Source organism: Onychostruthus taczanowskii, unplaced genomic scaffold (genome assembly GCF_017590055.1).
Source record: "Onychostruthus taczanowskii isolate IOZ18803 unplaced genomic scaffold, ASM1759005v1 scaffold20, whole genome shotgun sequence".
Classification (NCBI taxonomy): domain Eukaryota; kingdom Metazoa; phylum Chordata; class Aves; order Passeriformes; family Passeridae; genus Onychostruthus; species Onychostruthus taczanowskii.
In genome coordinates this window covers 14710349-14725378 of record NW_024499240.1, presented here as the reverse complement: position 1 = coordinate 14725378, position 15030 = coordinate 14710349, and the positions used below count along the sequence as shown (strand labels likewise).

At 36.2% G+C, this 15030-nt stretch overlaps 1 protein-coding gene across 1 annotated transcript in view; it reads right to left on the bottom strand.

The window, feature by feature from the left end:
- HIBCH (3-hydroxyisobutyryl-CoA hydrolase) overlaps positions 1 to 15030 on the bottom strand; it is a 38304-nt gene that overhangs the window by 7842 nt on the left and 15432 nt on the right. The window contains exons 7-12 of the mRNA XM_041403350.1: positions 11866 to 11944; positions 7681 to 7826; positions 6948 to 7034; positions 5729 to 5787; positions 4923 to 5004; positions 317 to 436 (exon numbers count right to left, since the gene is read on the bottom strand). Of these exons, the coding sequence (XP_041259284.1) occupies positions 317 to 436; positions 4923 to 5004; positions 5729 to 5787; positions 6948 to 7034; positions 7681 to 7826; positions 11866 to 11944 (573 nt within the window). The remainder of the gene's footprint in view (positions 1 to 316; positions 437 to 4922; positions 5005 to 5728; positions 5788 to 6947; positions 7035 to 7680; positions 7827 to 11865; positions 11945 to 15030) is intronic.

Genomic DNA, 15030 nt, shown 5'->3' with positions numbered 1-15030 from the left:
TTGAATAAAAAACCTATTCAAGAGCACCAGTTTTAAAATTACAATCCAAACATGAAACTATCTATATATTAATGTTTTCATGCTTTTTTAACAGAAGTCTTCTACATTCCCATCTGACCATCATTAATGTAGTGTCCTTTGCATTCCATATAATAACATGAAACGAGAAACAAGTGACAGCCTCACAAACACACAAAGATGATATTGAAGGTTAAAACCTATAAACTCTTGATGAAATTACATAAAATTTTTAGTGTCTGGTAAACTGTTCTCCCCCTGTGGCTGGAGAGGGTCAAGGGGCTCAGCTGTTGCTTACCATGCACGCTTGGCTCAGTCTGTATTCCATCCGGAGTACCTCCTGTAAGCTCATGGAAGCTCCTTCTCTGAGCTGTCTGAGAGTCAGCTTTAAAGACGTAGGTGACATCTTATTAAGAGTCTGGGGAAGACATTAACATTATTTTTATTTTCTTCAATTTGGACACTTCTGCAAGTCTGTCTATTGTGCATTTTAAACTTTGTGAAGTAGATGATGGCTCTCTTCTCCCTGAGCTACCTCTGTGACTATTCCTCCTGCTCCCTCCCACCAAGGTGTCACATTAAATGAACTTTCCTGCATAAGCTTTGATCAGCAAGATCTCTGGGATGTGTGCCATCACTTGTGGAAAACCTAGAATTCCTAAGGTCCCATCATTTAAGATAAAATTACTACTAGCCAGAGAAATTACTGTAGTTTGAGAGACATTTTCAAGGAGAATCTTTAGCTAAGTGAAGGCAAGTGTTACAATCAATTATACTTTGTTTTTTAATATCATATATATATATATTTATTTAGTGTGAATTACTCTTAGATTTACTGATATTGTAGGTGATATTAGTATTGCTTAGCATTTAAGTTTTGTTTGGTACAATAGAGTGATAAGGTAGTAAGAGAGAGATTGGCAACAAACTTCAAGTCGTTGCTTCACGATCATTGGCAAAGACCAAACGATATGCAAAGAAGAAATCTGTGGAAGAAAATGTTAGAATAAACCAAACATATTTATCCAGGTTTCTTGTCTAGGATCAACAGATACTGAAGTAGTTTAGCCCTACATTACTCTGCTGATAGGAAGCTTGGAGGTTTTGCCTTACTTCTTTTGACAGAAGCACAGGCTATAAATATTGTGCCACAGACAGGATTCTTGTAAAGCATACAAACAAATGTTGAAAATTTGGCTCTCAGGAGTATCCTTTGCTGAACTGCATGCCAGTAAACAGTAGGGGAAAGTGGGGAGAAAGACAAAAATCCTAGTTAAGAAAAAAGAACTGAGCTTTAAAGCTTCATGGGGTTGTGGGGAAAAGGAGCTAAATTTTATTGTAGCTTATCATTGTTTTCTTACTGTAAACACAATCCTCCTTTCTCTGTAAACCCAAATAAAAGGTATGTACCATTCATGGTACAACAGACATTTCCTGATAATTAGGACATTTTTTATCACTATTAAAAAGCAGCAGATGGTAAGATTTGCCTCTTTACATTATTTTCATTGCAGACATTAGGCTCCTTACCACAGCCTGAAATGGCAGGTTTCCAGTCATCAGCAGCAATATTTTTTTCTAGCTCCCGATTACTCTTCATCCCTCCAGACACCAGCTGATACAGCAGTGACCCATTTTGCCTAGTTAAGCTGGAAAACATGTGATTGCTATACAAGCAGGAGTCTGTGGAACTGTGCCTTCAAAGCACTGGCTCTGTCATTCTGTAACTTGCATGTAATCATTGTGCTTGAGAGAGTGGCCGGCAAAGAAAGAGCCAACATTGGCTCCAAGGGCCAACAGTTCCTCAGTTCTGGTCAAGCTCTCCAACAATGAGGTGCCTTTCAGCAGATTAAGAAATCTGCTGTTCCTCTAACTGCATCACTCTGTAGGTCCCAGTTGGGTGGCAGCTCTTAACTGGACCCCTTATTTCCTGTAAGATGCTCTTGCTGGCCTTATCTTTCATCTGTCCTCCTTTGAGTTTCACATTCTGTCATTTAGATTAGAAAGTCTTTGCTCAGACCAGGTTAAGTGCTAAGCATGGTATAGCCAGATGGTTCCAGGGGTGAAATGGTCATGGCAAGTTCTGGTCAAAGCAAGCATTGGAATGGAGAAGGTCTGGAAACAGCACTTAAGGGAGCTGCTAGATGCACTAGACTGGTTATCTTGGCATATCAATGAGGCTGAAGGTGGAGGAGGTACTGACTTAAATCAAGCTGGAGGAAGAGGAACACGGCAGGAAAATGGGTAGGTGTAATTGCAGAAAAATGAGTCACCAGTGTAGCTATAAATACATTCTCTGTACAAAGAGGAGGGGAGTGGTGCTAGGGAACAAGCCTGGAAAAGAGACAGGATAGGCTGGAGTGGGGAGTACTAAAATGCAAATAAGTCTTCATAGAAGTATTTGACATCTATTCCAGTATCTTTCAAACCATCTTGATTTTGACACAATGATCCCCAAAGCTCTAAGCTGAATTTGCAGTAGACTGAACACCAATAAAATGCTAACAGAAGGTGACTGAATTAAGTGGCACTGACACAGCAGATTTCCTTACAAGCATAAAAGTGGGAATAGTGACTTTCTTTCAGTTGAAAACCCCAAAGCCTCCCAGAGGTCCAGTGCATCACTCCCCTTGTAATAGATGAAGACATCCATCATTTATTTATGTGAAAACTCGGTCAAGTATCTGATACTTTTCAGGTTTAGACCTTGCATTTACTTCATGCCACTAGAAATGGCACACCTACCTCAGATTAAAGCTTTGTGGCTCATGTAAATCCTGAAAACAAAGTAGCACTACAAAGTTAAAGCTTCGAAAACTACTGAATTCAAAGTGTTAGTTCTCTAGCTTCTACCACTTTGTAGCTGGGTTCAAAATGTGGTGTAAATTATGAAGTCATTCTCAAGTAGGATTTTAACAACTTTATATTCTTCTTCACACAGTATTTCAGTATCAAATATGTGACAGCCTGCCAAGCAGGCATGTTTTGAAAGTAAAAAGCAGGACCAGTGTAGGTCAAAGAGAACAGGGTACATGAGATAGCATGGCTCACAGCACACTTGGATTACTGCAGAACTAGGAGTTCCATTTTATTAACCTTGCTGATCCAAGGTACAAGGTAAATGTACCAAGGGGTACCTCCAAATTAGGATATTTGTATTAAAATTTCAGTTAGGGCTTATTCCATAAGCTTACATACAATAAATACAGGAACGGGCAAGGAGAATAAGCAGAGACATTGCTGCTGCTGAATCAGCTGATATGACATTTATCAGGCAGATTTGCTGTTGTTCCTGTACCTGGACACTGAAGTGAAACCTTGGTTTCACAACCTTGCCTAATCCTACTGCTTAGCACAGCATGTCTGCTGTCAGAAACTCCTCTGAAATTTAAGTATTTGTTCACACTAAAGTCTTGCATCCACTAGAAAATGTGGGATTTGTTTCATGGGGTTTTTCCCATGAATTTCTGCATGGACTGAGGCAAGTCATACCAACAGAGCCTTATCTCTTGAACAGAATAGATGATTGTTCTGAAACTCTGGTCAACTCCAAGGACATTAATTTATGAATCACATGAAAGAAAAAAGTTGTTATAAAGTCCTATTAAAGACATAAGAGAACTGAAGAAGCAACAAAATAGCCTTTTGTTGTTGTTGTTATTCAGGAATTTAAAAAAATCAGTTACACAAAATCATAACTTTGAAGTAGATGACCTAATTTAGTCATCAATAGATTACTTAGTTTTAAGTTCTGAATTGAAACTGTTAAACAAATGTACTATCATAAACAATAAGGAAAAAGAAGAAATAATTCTTTGTTGTTTTCAACTTTCACTGAACCTAATCAATATAATATGAACAGTTAACATTTTTATTCTGGCACCAACTCGACTCAACTTGACTGCTTAATCCAACGGAACTTGGAATAGTAGGGGAAAAAATCAGCCTTCTCTTCAATTTTGCTTTTATAAGACATATGCTAAACTTCTTGCAATGTACTAGATGTACTGATTGGCACAAAGATAGTCTTAGAACTTCCTTTCTCAAAAACTGTTTGATAGTTCCAGTGACAATGTGTTACATTTTGAATTAATTTTTTTTTTTTTAAAGTGACAGGGTGCCTAATGTGAATGCTACCTTATAAAATTCCTTCTGCTCATATCAAGTCAGAGATGATGGATGTTTTATTTCACTATGAAAGGAGGATTTCTTCTGTGAGCTGTAACTAAAGTTAAAATGACCCTTTTGCTGGAGGAACACTTCAATTCTATCCAGTTGGAATATTTCACTAGCTCCAAACAAAACTTTTACAAGGCACCTGAACAAAGATACTTCAAAGGAAAAAAAGAAAATACAATACTATTTATAAATGAATGTAAGTTGCTTCTTGCTTTTGAGGCTGAAGTATGAACCATGTGTAGCATTGCTGCACGTTTTTTGAGTAGTGACTACATCCAGCACTCAGAAATGCATTAGAAAGATCAAAAAGTACTTTGTGATTATAATTTTTTTTTTGCTGTTTACCCAAATAAGATATCTGGAATGGATGAAAAATGACAACACTGTTCTGGCACTGTTCTGTTCCAAGCCTTGGCAATATAATGAGAAGCTATAAAGGGAACACTTGTTCCCAACAATCCCCTGACTGTGAGGAGGGGAAAAGAAAGGGGAGTTTGGTTTTTTACTAAATTACAATTTTATGCACCATAAGATGATGCTCACATTGTGTGATTTTAGAGGAATACCCTTGTCTGAGTAGAACTACTGAGAATCCCTCAGGACTGTGTGTGAGAACCTGAGGCTCTCCGGCCAAAGCCCTATAGGATAATTAAAGTCTGCCCTATGGTAAGAAACCATAAAACCAGACTTAAAATCTCTAACAAAAATGACATAGAGAACTTTACCTCTAGCTGCTTCATGGCGAAAGGAGAACCATCTTGCTTTAACTTTTTAACAATTTCTTCCATACTATTTCCTGAAAAAAGACTAGAAGAAAAAAAAAATCAGTTAACAAGCTGCTTCAGTCTCTGTTTTACCTTTGAAGGGATGTTAGAAACAGAGCATAACCAGCTGATTTGGCTTTTCTTAGCAATGTCTTCCATCTTGTTCAGTTTCAAGTAACTCAGGCATCTCCTTCTCCTTTACAAATCTCTAGTGTTTCAATAAACCTTACTAACAAACTGGTATTTATTTATAAACTTCAATTACTACCATCAGTCTTAGATGTATTTTTAGAACATAGTAAATCTTTAGCTATCAGCTCCATTCTACTGGTTTGGTGTTATCTCTAAATGTAGTTACTGCCATCCTTCTTGCAGAGATTTAGCTCTTTCTTATCACTCTCACTTATTTCTCCCTTCCTTAAGTTCCAAGCCATCATAGAAATGGCCTTAACCCAATGAGTCCTGTAAATGTGTTAGGTAACATTTCCTGTTCAGTGGAACAGTTACTCTCACAAATTCCCATCCAGTATCTACAGAAAATGTTCATTTTAATGTGCCGTAGGCTATGAATCAGGTTACTTTGCCCAAGTATTTAATGTACTGATGAGTGAAATATTTAATGAGCTTCAGATAAAGCTCCCTAAAGGCAAAATGTTACTTCAACTTGGAGGTAGTTTCTCTCATCTTATCTGTGAAATACTGTTACTAGATTTAACTTCATGTTCTCTACCCACAAGAATAAAAAATTTTAAAAGATTACTGAATACCTGTTAATCTTCTCCATATGTTCATCAAGTGCAAACTCCTTTTCTTGATCAATTGTGCACTATTTAAAAAATAAATACATATTTTACTTAGTTATTTTAGACTACAAGTGTATCACTACCAGAAAATTTCAGTGACTTGTGTTCCAGAAATATCATACCATAAATGAACACCTAATGTTCACAAGACAGTTCAATTTTTAATGAAATAAAATTTTGCAGTGTGTACCTATGAACTTGTCACTATCCTGTGAATGTTAAAGATGTTGCCTCATACTGCAGTGCTTGCTCTGAGCTACTACATATGCTATTTGTCTGGGAGGTTATCTCGTACACAAGTAATTCTGATTATTCTATTGAAACACTTCTGTGCAATGCACTAAGAATGTCAGTGCAGATAAATCTACTCAAGAATCAGAGATTATTTTTAAAAACAACCTTTTATTTTCTTTAAAAATATACAGGCCTGTGTTTAGGCTTTTTTAATGACCAAGAAAAAAAAAAAGGCATTTCTCTTGCTTCTCTTTTTTAGGTAATTTAACAAAATTTTATTTAGACATAAAAAGTGTATGATAGATCCACTGGCCTTCTGTGGGAAGGCTGTCAAATGTTTCACATCTTCTGGCATTAAGGGGTTTGGGACATAAGCAGATGTTTCAGGAACAGCAGCTGAAGCTGAAAAGGTTCCCTGGCATTTCAGCTCTGATAACTAAAAATACACAGTTTCATTTTCCATTCAGTGTAAACTTGTAAAGGAGGATACTGCAACATATAATCACTCCTATTTCATAGCATTCTGTTTTGTCAAAATAATCAGTACTATGATGTAAATTAGCTTATCCCATTTATTTTTCCAATTATTCTTATTTATGAACTTAGTAATTACAAAACAGCAATAACAAGAGCAGCACAGCTGATTTTAAAGCTGAACAACAGCAAAGTAATTGACTAACATTGAATACTGGTTTGACTCTAGAGGTTTTCTTTTGAAAGAGAACTGCAATGCACATCAAAAGAGTTAAAATAGCCACTGATTGTAGAGGCAAAACCTTTTATTTTCATGCCCATTGTTACATGGGGCTAACACAAGTATTATGGAGAGAGTGCAACGAGTTTGGAAAGTCATTATTTTCAAACATAGAAAAAGATAATCAGTAATGTGGAAATAAAAATGTCTATATATATTTAACAATTTTGCTTGATTTCAGTAATTTCAGATTACCTTCCTGTGGTAAGAGTTCAATAAATCTGCAATTTTTTCTTTTGAAGGAGATTTCAGTGCTATCAGGTCTTTCTCCAAGGCAGGTAGCTGTTAAAAATAAGATTTAATTACAAGTAAGTAAACCAAAACCTACTACCTGGGCTATTACTATGGTAATAGTAGGATATACATATATAAACACCCTCTTATCCTCCCCAACTTTCTGACAGACCCTAAAGAAGTACAAAGCAAACAACACAAGGAGACAGTTCATGTGTCAGTGTTGAACCACCCCAATTTACTTATGTCTGCAGTGAACAGCAAAGAACTGCTTCCCAAGCAGCCCCCCAAGGCAGTGTTACAGCTGCACCAGCCTGAGAGGAAAGAACATTTTAATGGAGTGTTACCTTCACTGCAAACTTTGCAGTTGTATGAATCTCTCACTTCATACACTGTTGTCTAATCTGCACAATTTTTTAAGCAACTTCATTCTGCTGAGTAGATCATGCCCTTCCAACAGTGGGATTGTAAAAACAGCACCATTTGCTCCTTCCTTCAAGCAAAGCTGTCACCAGCTGGCAAGAGTTAGAAGGACAGCTTGAGAGTGTCTCACCATGCCCGTTTGCAGGGCATGGCCAGCTAATGTCAGTGCACCTCTGCAGACCTGGGTGCTGGTAAAGGGCACAGGGGGCTAAAACCCCAAAGCTCAGTGTGGCTGTGGGCTGTGCCCTGGCCAGCACTGCTGGCACATTACCTTTTCAGATTCTACAAAATGCGTAGCGATGCCAACTTTCAGCACATCTCTTCCTTTCAGCCTGCAGCCCGTCAGCGCGAGGTAATAGCCAACCTTTCCTGAGAGCCTTGGCAAGAAATACCCTCCACCTACATCAGGGAAAAGGCCTGCAATAAACAGCACAAAACAAAAGAGAAGGGAGGAGGTCTTGTACTAATCATCACTAGCAGCAATTTTTTCTTGTCTTATTTTCATCTTCCTTACATAGGCACAGAAACCTTGCCTGAATTTCTCCTTGACTTGGCTTGACATTTCTGGCATCAAAACCCTTCCTAAAAGCAAACTCTTGAACACTTTCCAAACTTCATCCTTTTCACTGGCACGTACTTTACAAACATATACCAAAGAAGAATATTTATTCTATTTGCCAACAACTTGAGACAATTTTAGGTGCTTGAAAAAGCAACTGTGTTCTCAGCAAGGAAACAGAAGTGACCCAAAGAATTGTGAAATAATTTGTGCAAGCTCAAACTGGATGCTGCTTTTTCACTGAAATATTTTATTATGATAAAAATATTAAACACTAATGAAGTGCCTCTTGCATAGCTTAGTTTGAACAAATTTTGGGGCTAAGAAAGCAATAACAGATCAACAATATTGATAGGGACTTCCTGAAGGTGGAGGCTGACTTAGTACTTGGCTCTTTGACAGGACTGTGACTAAGCTAAAATTTAAAAATAATATTGAACTCTCCAGTTTAGTAACTCTCTTATATGCTTTTTAAAATCTACAGATTAGGGTAATTTTTTTAAGCATTTAAAGCTGTGACTAGAATTTTAAATACTTTTAAAAGTTTTACTGGAAAGTATCTACCTTCTGTTATATAAATTGCTCACCAAAAATAAATTTAGACATCTTTTTAAACAAACTTGAGAAAACTTTAGTTTAGCTATTGATTTCAGTATTTAGTCTTGGTTTCAGAAATCTGAATGCATAGAAGCAGGGTCCAGTTACTACCCTGAAATCATGCCGTGGATTTTTTTTTCCACTTTCAGAGAATGAACCAAATGAATCAAAACAAGTAAAACAGAATACAAATGAGCAATAAGAAACTTGTAAGACAGTTGTCAAAGAGATATTAACTTGGAAAATTCAGAGGTACATAAGAAGTTTAAATGGGGATCTGATAGAAGATGGTAATTTTTCACTCACATGTAATTGCTTTTGTTCACAAGAGTCAATGTATGCATTACAGAAAGACCCTATTCCAAGTATTTTGAGACATGGGAAATTAGTGCTCCCTAAATAGTCCTCCCTCTTGGATGCAATAAGGGAAGGTTTCTTTCAGACAGCTGCTCTTCAGTGTTTCTCTGTTAATATCTTAATATCTAACCCATCTCAGCTTCTCCTCTGGTTCCCTCTTGGTCTGCTTTTTGTTCTGCTGCTTCTACTCCATCAAAAGGCTGGGTTTAGGAGTCACTTCCTATCAGTTACAGCTGTAGTATTCTATTCCCACTGGTGTGTGTGCTGCCATTAATTGATTTATTCCTCATCTCCCAGGCTACTGAGACATACAACTCTTCTGAAATGCTGAATGCCTTGCTGATACCCTTTAAAAGCCCTAAGCTGTATTAGCTCCAATTCATCACTTACCTTCTTTTTCATCTGCACTCACATTCTCAAATAGTCTACTCTACATTTTACCTTCTCAGCTTGAGCTATCACAACAGTGATGCCAAGACTTCTATTGAGTTTTATGTTTCTATTCATCTGTCTCCCCTTGGATATCCTTCTACTGCAATAAAAAAAACCAAACCCATCATCATTTAAAAGTAAAACCTATCTTAAAAATGCTCTCCAAAGCAAAAAGGCAATTACATTACTCTCTCCATCCACCAGAACAACAACAATATTTTTAATTTTTGCTGTATTAAAATAATACTGATGCTGGACTACTGCTCCCCCCACACTCCAGCACACTTTCAGAGGAAAAACATCTTTCTATTGGGATCCATAGTGTCTTTCCACTTGGCCATACACAGGAAATCAGTTCTAAATAAACTGTGAAGTTGATTAGTTTAAGTAGCTTTAGAGGCAAATACACCTAAATTGAATGAAGGTTTCTTTAATTAAGGAATTTACAAACAGGATTAGTGAAGGTCTACCTAATCCACTTTAAACTTACTTGGTGGCATAGTCTGCTATAGCTTCTACTGTATCCTTTTCAATGTTCCTGTCTTCCTTTTTCTTTTATAACTTTACTCCTCTTGTCCATGTTCTACATTTTGCCCTTCTCTCAGTAACACTTCCCACATGTTTCTCTTTGCTGCTGCGGTTCTCTTAATGTATTCAACACCTGATTTTTGGGTTTTTTTTGTTAGCATTTAGCAATCATTTCTCAATTTCAATTCTCAATTAGTGACATAAGAGTAGAGCTGTGTTACTGCTGGGCTGCCCAGGCCATGATCCTGTGCCTGTACTGCTGATGTGCAGCTTGTGCTGTGACACAGGTGCAACCTGCTCTGCTGTAATCCCAAAGGTGCAATCCTGCATTTGCCAAGTAGAAGAGGCAGTGCTGGTACATTCTTACCTTGTCTGGCAGAGGGGGTGGAAAATTATTAGTATTGACTTCTAAAAACTTAGCAGGGATATGCAAGGAAGTATCCATTCTAAGTGTAACATCACCTCAAAGCCCATACCTTATACTTTCATCCTTAGTTCTCGCCACCAGTGGTTTTTCCACACCTTCCTACTTCTGTGCTGCTTTCCAGTGCTTTATCTTATCCATGTCAAACTCCTACAGTCTAGAACAGCCTTTTCTATTTGCTAAGTGGCATATTTATCTATATCCTTTTATTTATGGCGCTCTACAAATGGAGAATAATTGTGTGAAAACAGAGCAGCTGAATGAATGCTTTGTTTTCATTTCACAGCAAAGGTGTCACGCCTTCTGAAATAAGTGAGCACATGAAAAAAACAATTAATACAGTATCTACAGAGCTAGACATTTTAAACACACCCCACAGAGATCAAAACAGCTAAGCCTTTAAATCCAAACAGATTTCAGTGGTTTTACTTCTAAGTGATCCTAAAAGGGGTTTAATTACTTTCTTTCCTAAGCAAGTTCTAAGCTTTTCCTTCACATCTTCACAGTCTATTTTTGTTTAAATAAGTCCTTGTCAACACAGGAAATCTGTGTAAAGTACATAGTTCTTGTTAATATAAAACTACTCATATCTTTACCTTTGAAGAAAAAAGTGAAGGTACTTTTATTGTTAGAATAATTTCATATGCCAATGAACCTCCATTTAGTTAAAAAAAACCCCAAATACAAATTGTTAACTTCAAATGGTTTCCATATACAACAACTGATTATTAATTTCAGAGCTTAGAAAACTCATGTTGTATTAAAGATTAGTTTACTAAGCTTTTCTTCAGCAATAAGACAATACTTGGAGGGCTAAAGTAGTTTTTGGTTTTTTCATCCCAACTTTACTTGTTCAGAAAAATTACATTTATCAGCTAGCAGGAATTGCTCTAATATTTCTCTCAGGAATTAAAATGGTAATGATCTTGCTTGTATTTGGGTGGTTTATTATGCTTTATTGTGCTTGACAGCTGCATCAGGAGAGTTCCCTTTAATCTGACTCATTTCTCTTGAGCCATGCCTCTATCTTTATGCAGCTCTGGGATATATTTCTTTTTTGTACCCCTCAGAATTGACAAAGAAACTGTAGTATCAAACATTAGAAAACACAAGGTACATGTTGCTGTTTAAAACAAAAAAAGGTGCTCTTGCCTAGGCACAATCTGTGCACAGTTGTAATGGGTCTACATTAATAATCTAGAAGAAAAGCCAGAATTCCAAAATCTCTCTCATTAACATGGCAGAGCAGCTTGTGGTACACCCAGTTTGACTCACACTGAGTTCCCAAGGTAAAGCTGGTGTTCTTTTTCAAGAAAAGTTTTATCCTGACAGCCTTTGTGTCAGTCTACACAGTTAAGAGTCTCAATGATCAACTCCCAGAACACAGAGAAGTTTCTGATAATTTAACAGAAAATACTTTCCACATATGGTCATCTCCAATTCCCTTTTAAAATTCTTTCCCTACCACCAAAGCATCCAGTCAAAGACATTTCACCCTGATTACACAAACACTGAAAGCCTAAACATGTTAACATTTGATATTTTCTTAAAACACTTACCTATTGCTGTTTCTGGCATGGCAAAAACAGTCTTTTCTGTAGCAACTCGAAAATGTCCATGGACTGAGACACCAACTCCCTATACAGGCAAAGGACACAGTTATAAAATTACTGGTAAAAATAATCATAACCACAGTTATGGTTCTGATTAATCATAAAATAATCATAAAAATAATCAAAATAATAATTCTATGTAACATACCTATTGCTTTGCTTTACAATTTAAATAATACTAGATTTACCATGTGCACCTCAACAAAATATTAAAAGGCCTTTTATGGTTCAAACACCAATAAAGCATCATATTATCTTCATCATTGGCTGAAATAGCTTTTTCTATGCTTTGAAAGATGCTGAGTCATACAGAGAATAACTTCAAAAAACCATGAGTGACCCTGTTATCTCCACTGGACTACTAAGACAGTTGACATCCTTTTGCTAAAGTTGCTCCATTTATAATTTTCGCACATGCTTCATATCACCAAAAAAAAAAAAAAACCAACAACACTTTTGAAAAATACATAAATTTCACAAAGTTGTCATCCTAATACTTTCGAAAGAATTAATAATTAACTATTCTTCTAATGTGATAATTACCTACATTATAAACACAGAAGTATTTCAAGCAGAAAAAGCCCTCAGCATTATTGATTCAAATTCAAAATATATGGTTAGAAACTAATTTTTTATCCTGGGCACTTGTGTTCACCAAGTGTGAGCACAAATGTATTCACATTTCTAAATATCTAGCACAATTCTCTAGCAGCCTGTCATGATGAAACCCTTCCCACAAAAGCAGAAGAGTTTCTGGTGTTGTCTGTGCCATATTTTTGTATTTAGGTAGTAAGGAGCAGCAAGTCCCAATTAAAAAAAAAAAATCACTTTGCACAAAATAAATTTAATTTAGATAAATCTTTAAGAGGCAAACTGATAAAATCAAACAGAGGCAAACAAATAAAAATATTCAATGTAATCCAAGAATACTTGGATTATAGGGCACAAACACAACATGCATATTGAGGTCTCATTTCTCTCCTATATTATACTTGTCAATAGAAATGTGTGTTTGATCCTATCTAGAGACAAGATCCTCTGCTGAATAATTCACAAGTAGTTATTTCACACAAATATTCTCTCTTTCATCCTTTCTACCATTTCAGTTTACTTCCCTTTCTCACTGTTAATTTTCCCCTTGATCAGACCTTCCAACATCCATTTCATGTTAAAACTAAGATATATTAAAAATCATTGGCCAAAAGAAGCCAGTGTCTGATGAGGATATAATAGATTTTAAATAACATTTTAAATTGTTCAAATACTAGAAAAAGGGCACTTTACCCAACTAAGGCTATTAGTCTTCACAAATAGCTTCACAGTATTTCATACTTCCCAGCAAAACCAGTGGGATTAGTTGGGTGATACTCTCTTGGACATGCAGTATGTATTTGACAGGTTTTTAAGGTGAGAGTAGAACTTCTTGTTCTTTTGCTTATCTACAGAGATATTTGATTAGGTTTTATGTCAAAATTTTTGTTAAAGTTATCTCCATTTAATACAATTAAATTTCCTCTCGCCCTTCCTGGGCCTCTCTTACAATTCTGCCCAAGAAGAAATTATTTTATTCCATTAGTGTGATACACAACTAAATCTGAAAATATTTTCAAGTTTCTTCTGTGCAATGACTATCTGGCACTCTCAGGTTTTAATATAGATGTATGAAGTTTTTAAGATTCCAGTTTAATTTCCTGAGAAATGCACCCATAGGGTGAGTGGTTATCAAACTCAATTTTATATTCAGGAACTAAGCCAAATGTATTCACATGAAGCCCTGCTGTTCCAAGGAGGCAAATGGGGTTTGAGCAAACATTTGAATCTTATTTGCACAGGGTAAAACTTTATGTCTCACCCCTCATCTGTCCTTTAGCCCTTTCTCTGAGCACTGGTCAGGTCTCACCTGAGCAGCAGCAAGAGCAATGGGCCTGTGTTTGGTTGTCCTGAAAATGAAAAGCTGCCTTCGCTCCTAAAACAGCTCCAGAACTCTTAAATGAAATGGAAATGTGACTTCATCACTTCCAACTTCTTTAATGTCATAATAGCATATTTTCACTGCATTAAGTAAAGCCTGCTGTTATTTTTATGCATGTTCAGCAATAACGATGACTTTTCTCTAAAGATAATGAAATACAATCATGCTCCTTTTGGTATTTCTAATGCTTAAATTAGTATTTTCTAATCCCATATCTAAAAATACAAATACCATCTATCTCAAAGTGTTTTTTCTGGCTTGTTTTCTTGACAATCAGAATTTTGTTTAAGGATTCAAATTTTTGGCTTGAGTATTAAGTACCAAAGATTCGAGTGTGAATTCCATGAAGGGAGCTTCTCTTCCAAGCTTGTTCTTTTTTTAGAGCGATAAAAATAAATGGTGGGTTCTAATAATAGAAAGCTGAAAGATGTAATTTTCTTTTGAAAGAAGTAATTAAATCAGTTTTCACTTTCTCAAGTGCTTTAGCCATAATTGGATTTGTTTCTAGATAGCCTTCAAGTTTTGTACAGCCTTATTTCAGCTGTATATTTAAGAGACTAAAACTGTATTTTCTTTTTAGCCATAAAGAAACAGGGGCAAATATGTTCTTGCTTCTTTGAAGAAAATTGCTAAATAATCCAGTACTGAGATAAAATTTTGAAAGAAAAATTAGCTAATGGTGAAAATCCCAGTAACTTCTTTACTGGTGCTCATATGCTTTTTTGGTTTATTTGTAACTTCCCAAATGGTTAGCATACCACTACATGTTTAACCTTCTAGGTCTAACACAGACGACAGACAGTCATTAGATTAATACATCCTGTGGAAAGAACAAACCAGTCAGAAGTCTAAATGCATTCCTCTTTCATTTGTGGATTTTCTAATTTTATTTTGTTTTCATTTAGCTGAACCCTTACATAGCTGGAGTCCCCCCTAGGAGGCCCTCCACACCATTAAAAAAATCTTTTGTGTTCACTTCACCGGGTACTTCCAGCATTCACACATACAAGTCTTAACACTATAATATCTTTATTAAAATACACTTTATTCTGCACTGTCAGAGTTCTACTTTTCATGATCTTGTACACTAAAGCTGATGTCTTCCTTCAGACTTCTCCAGGGTAATACACTCCCATGGT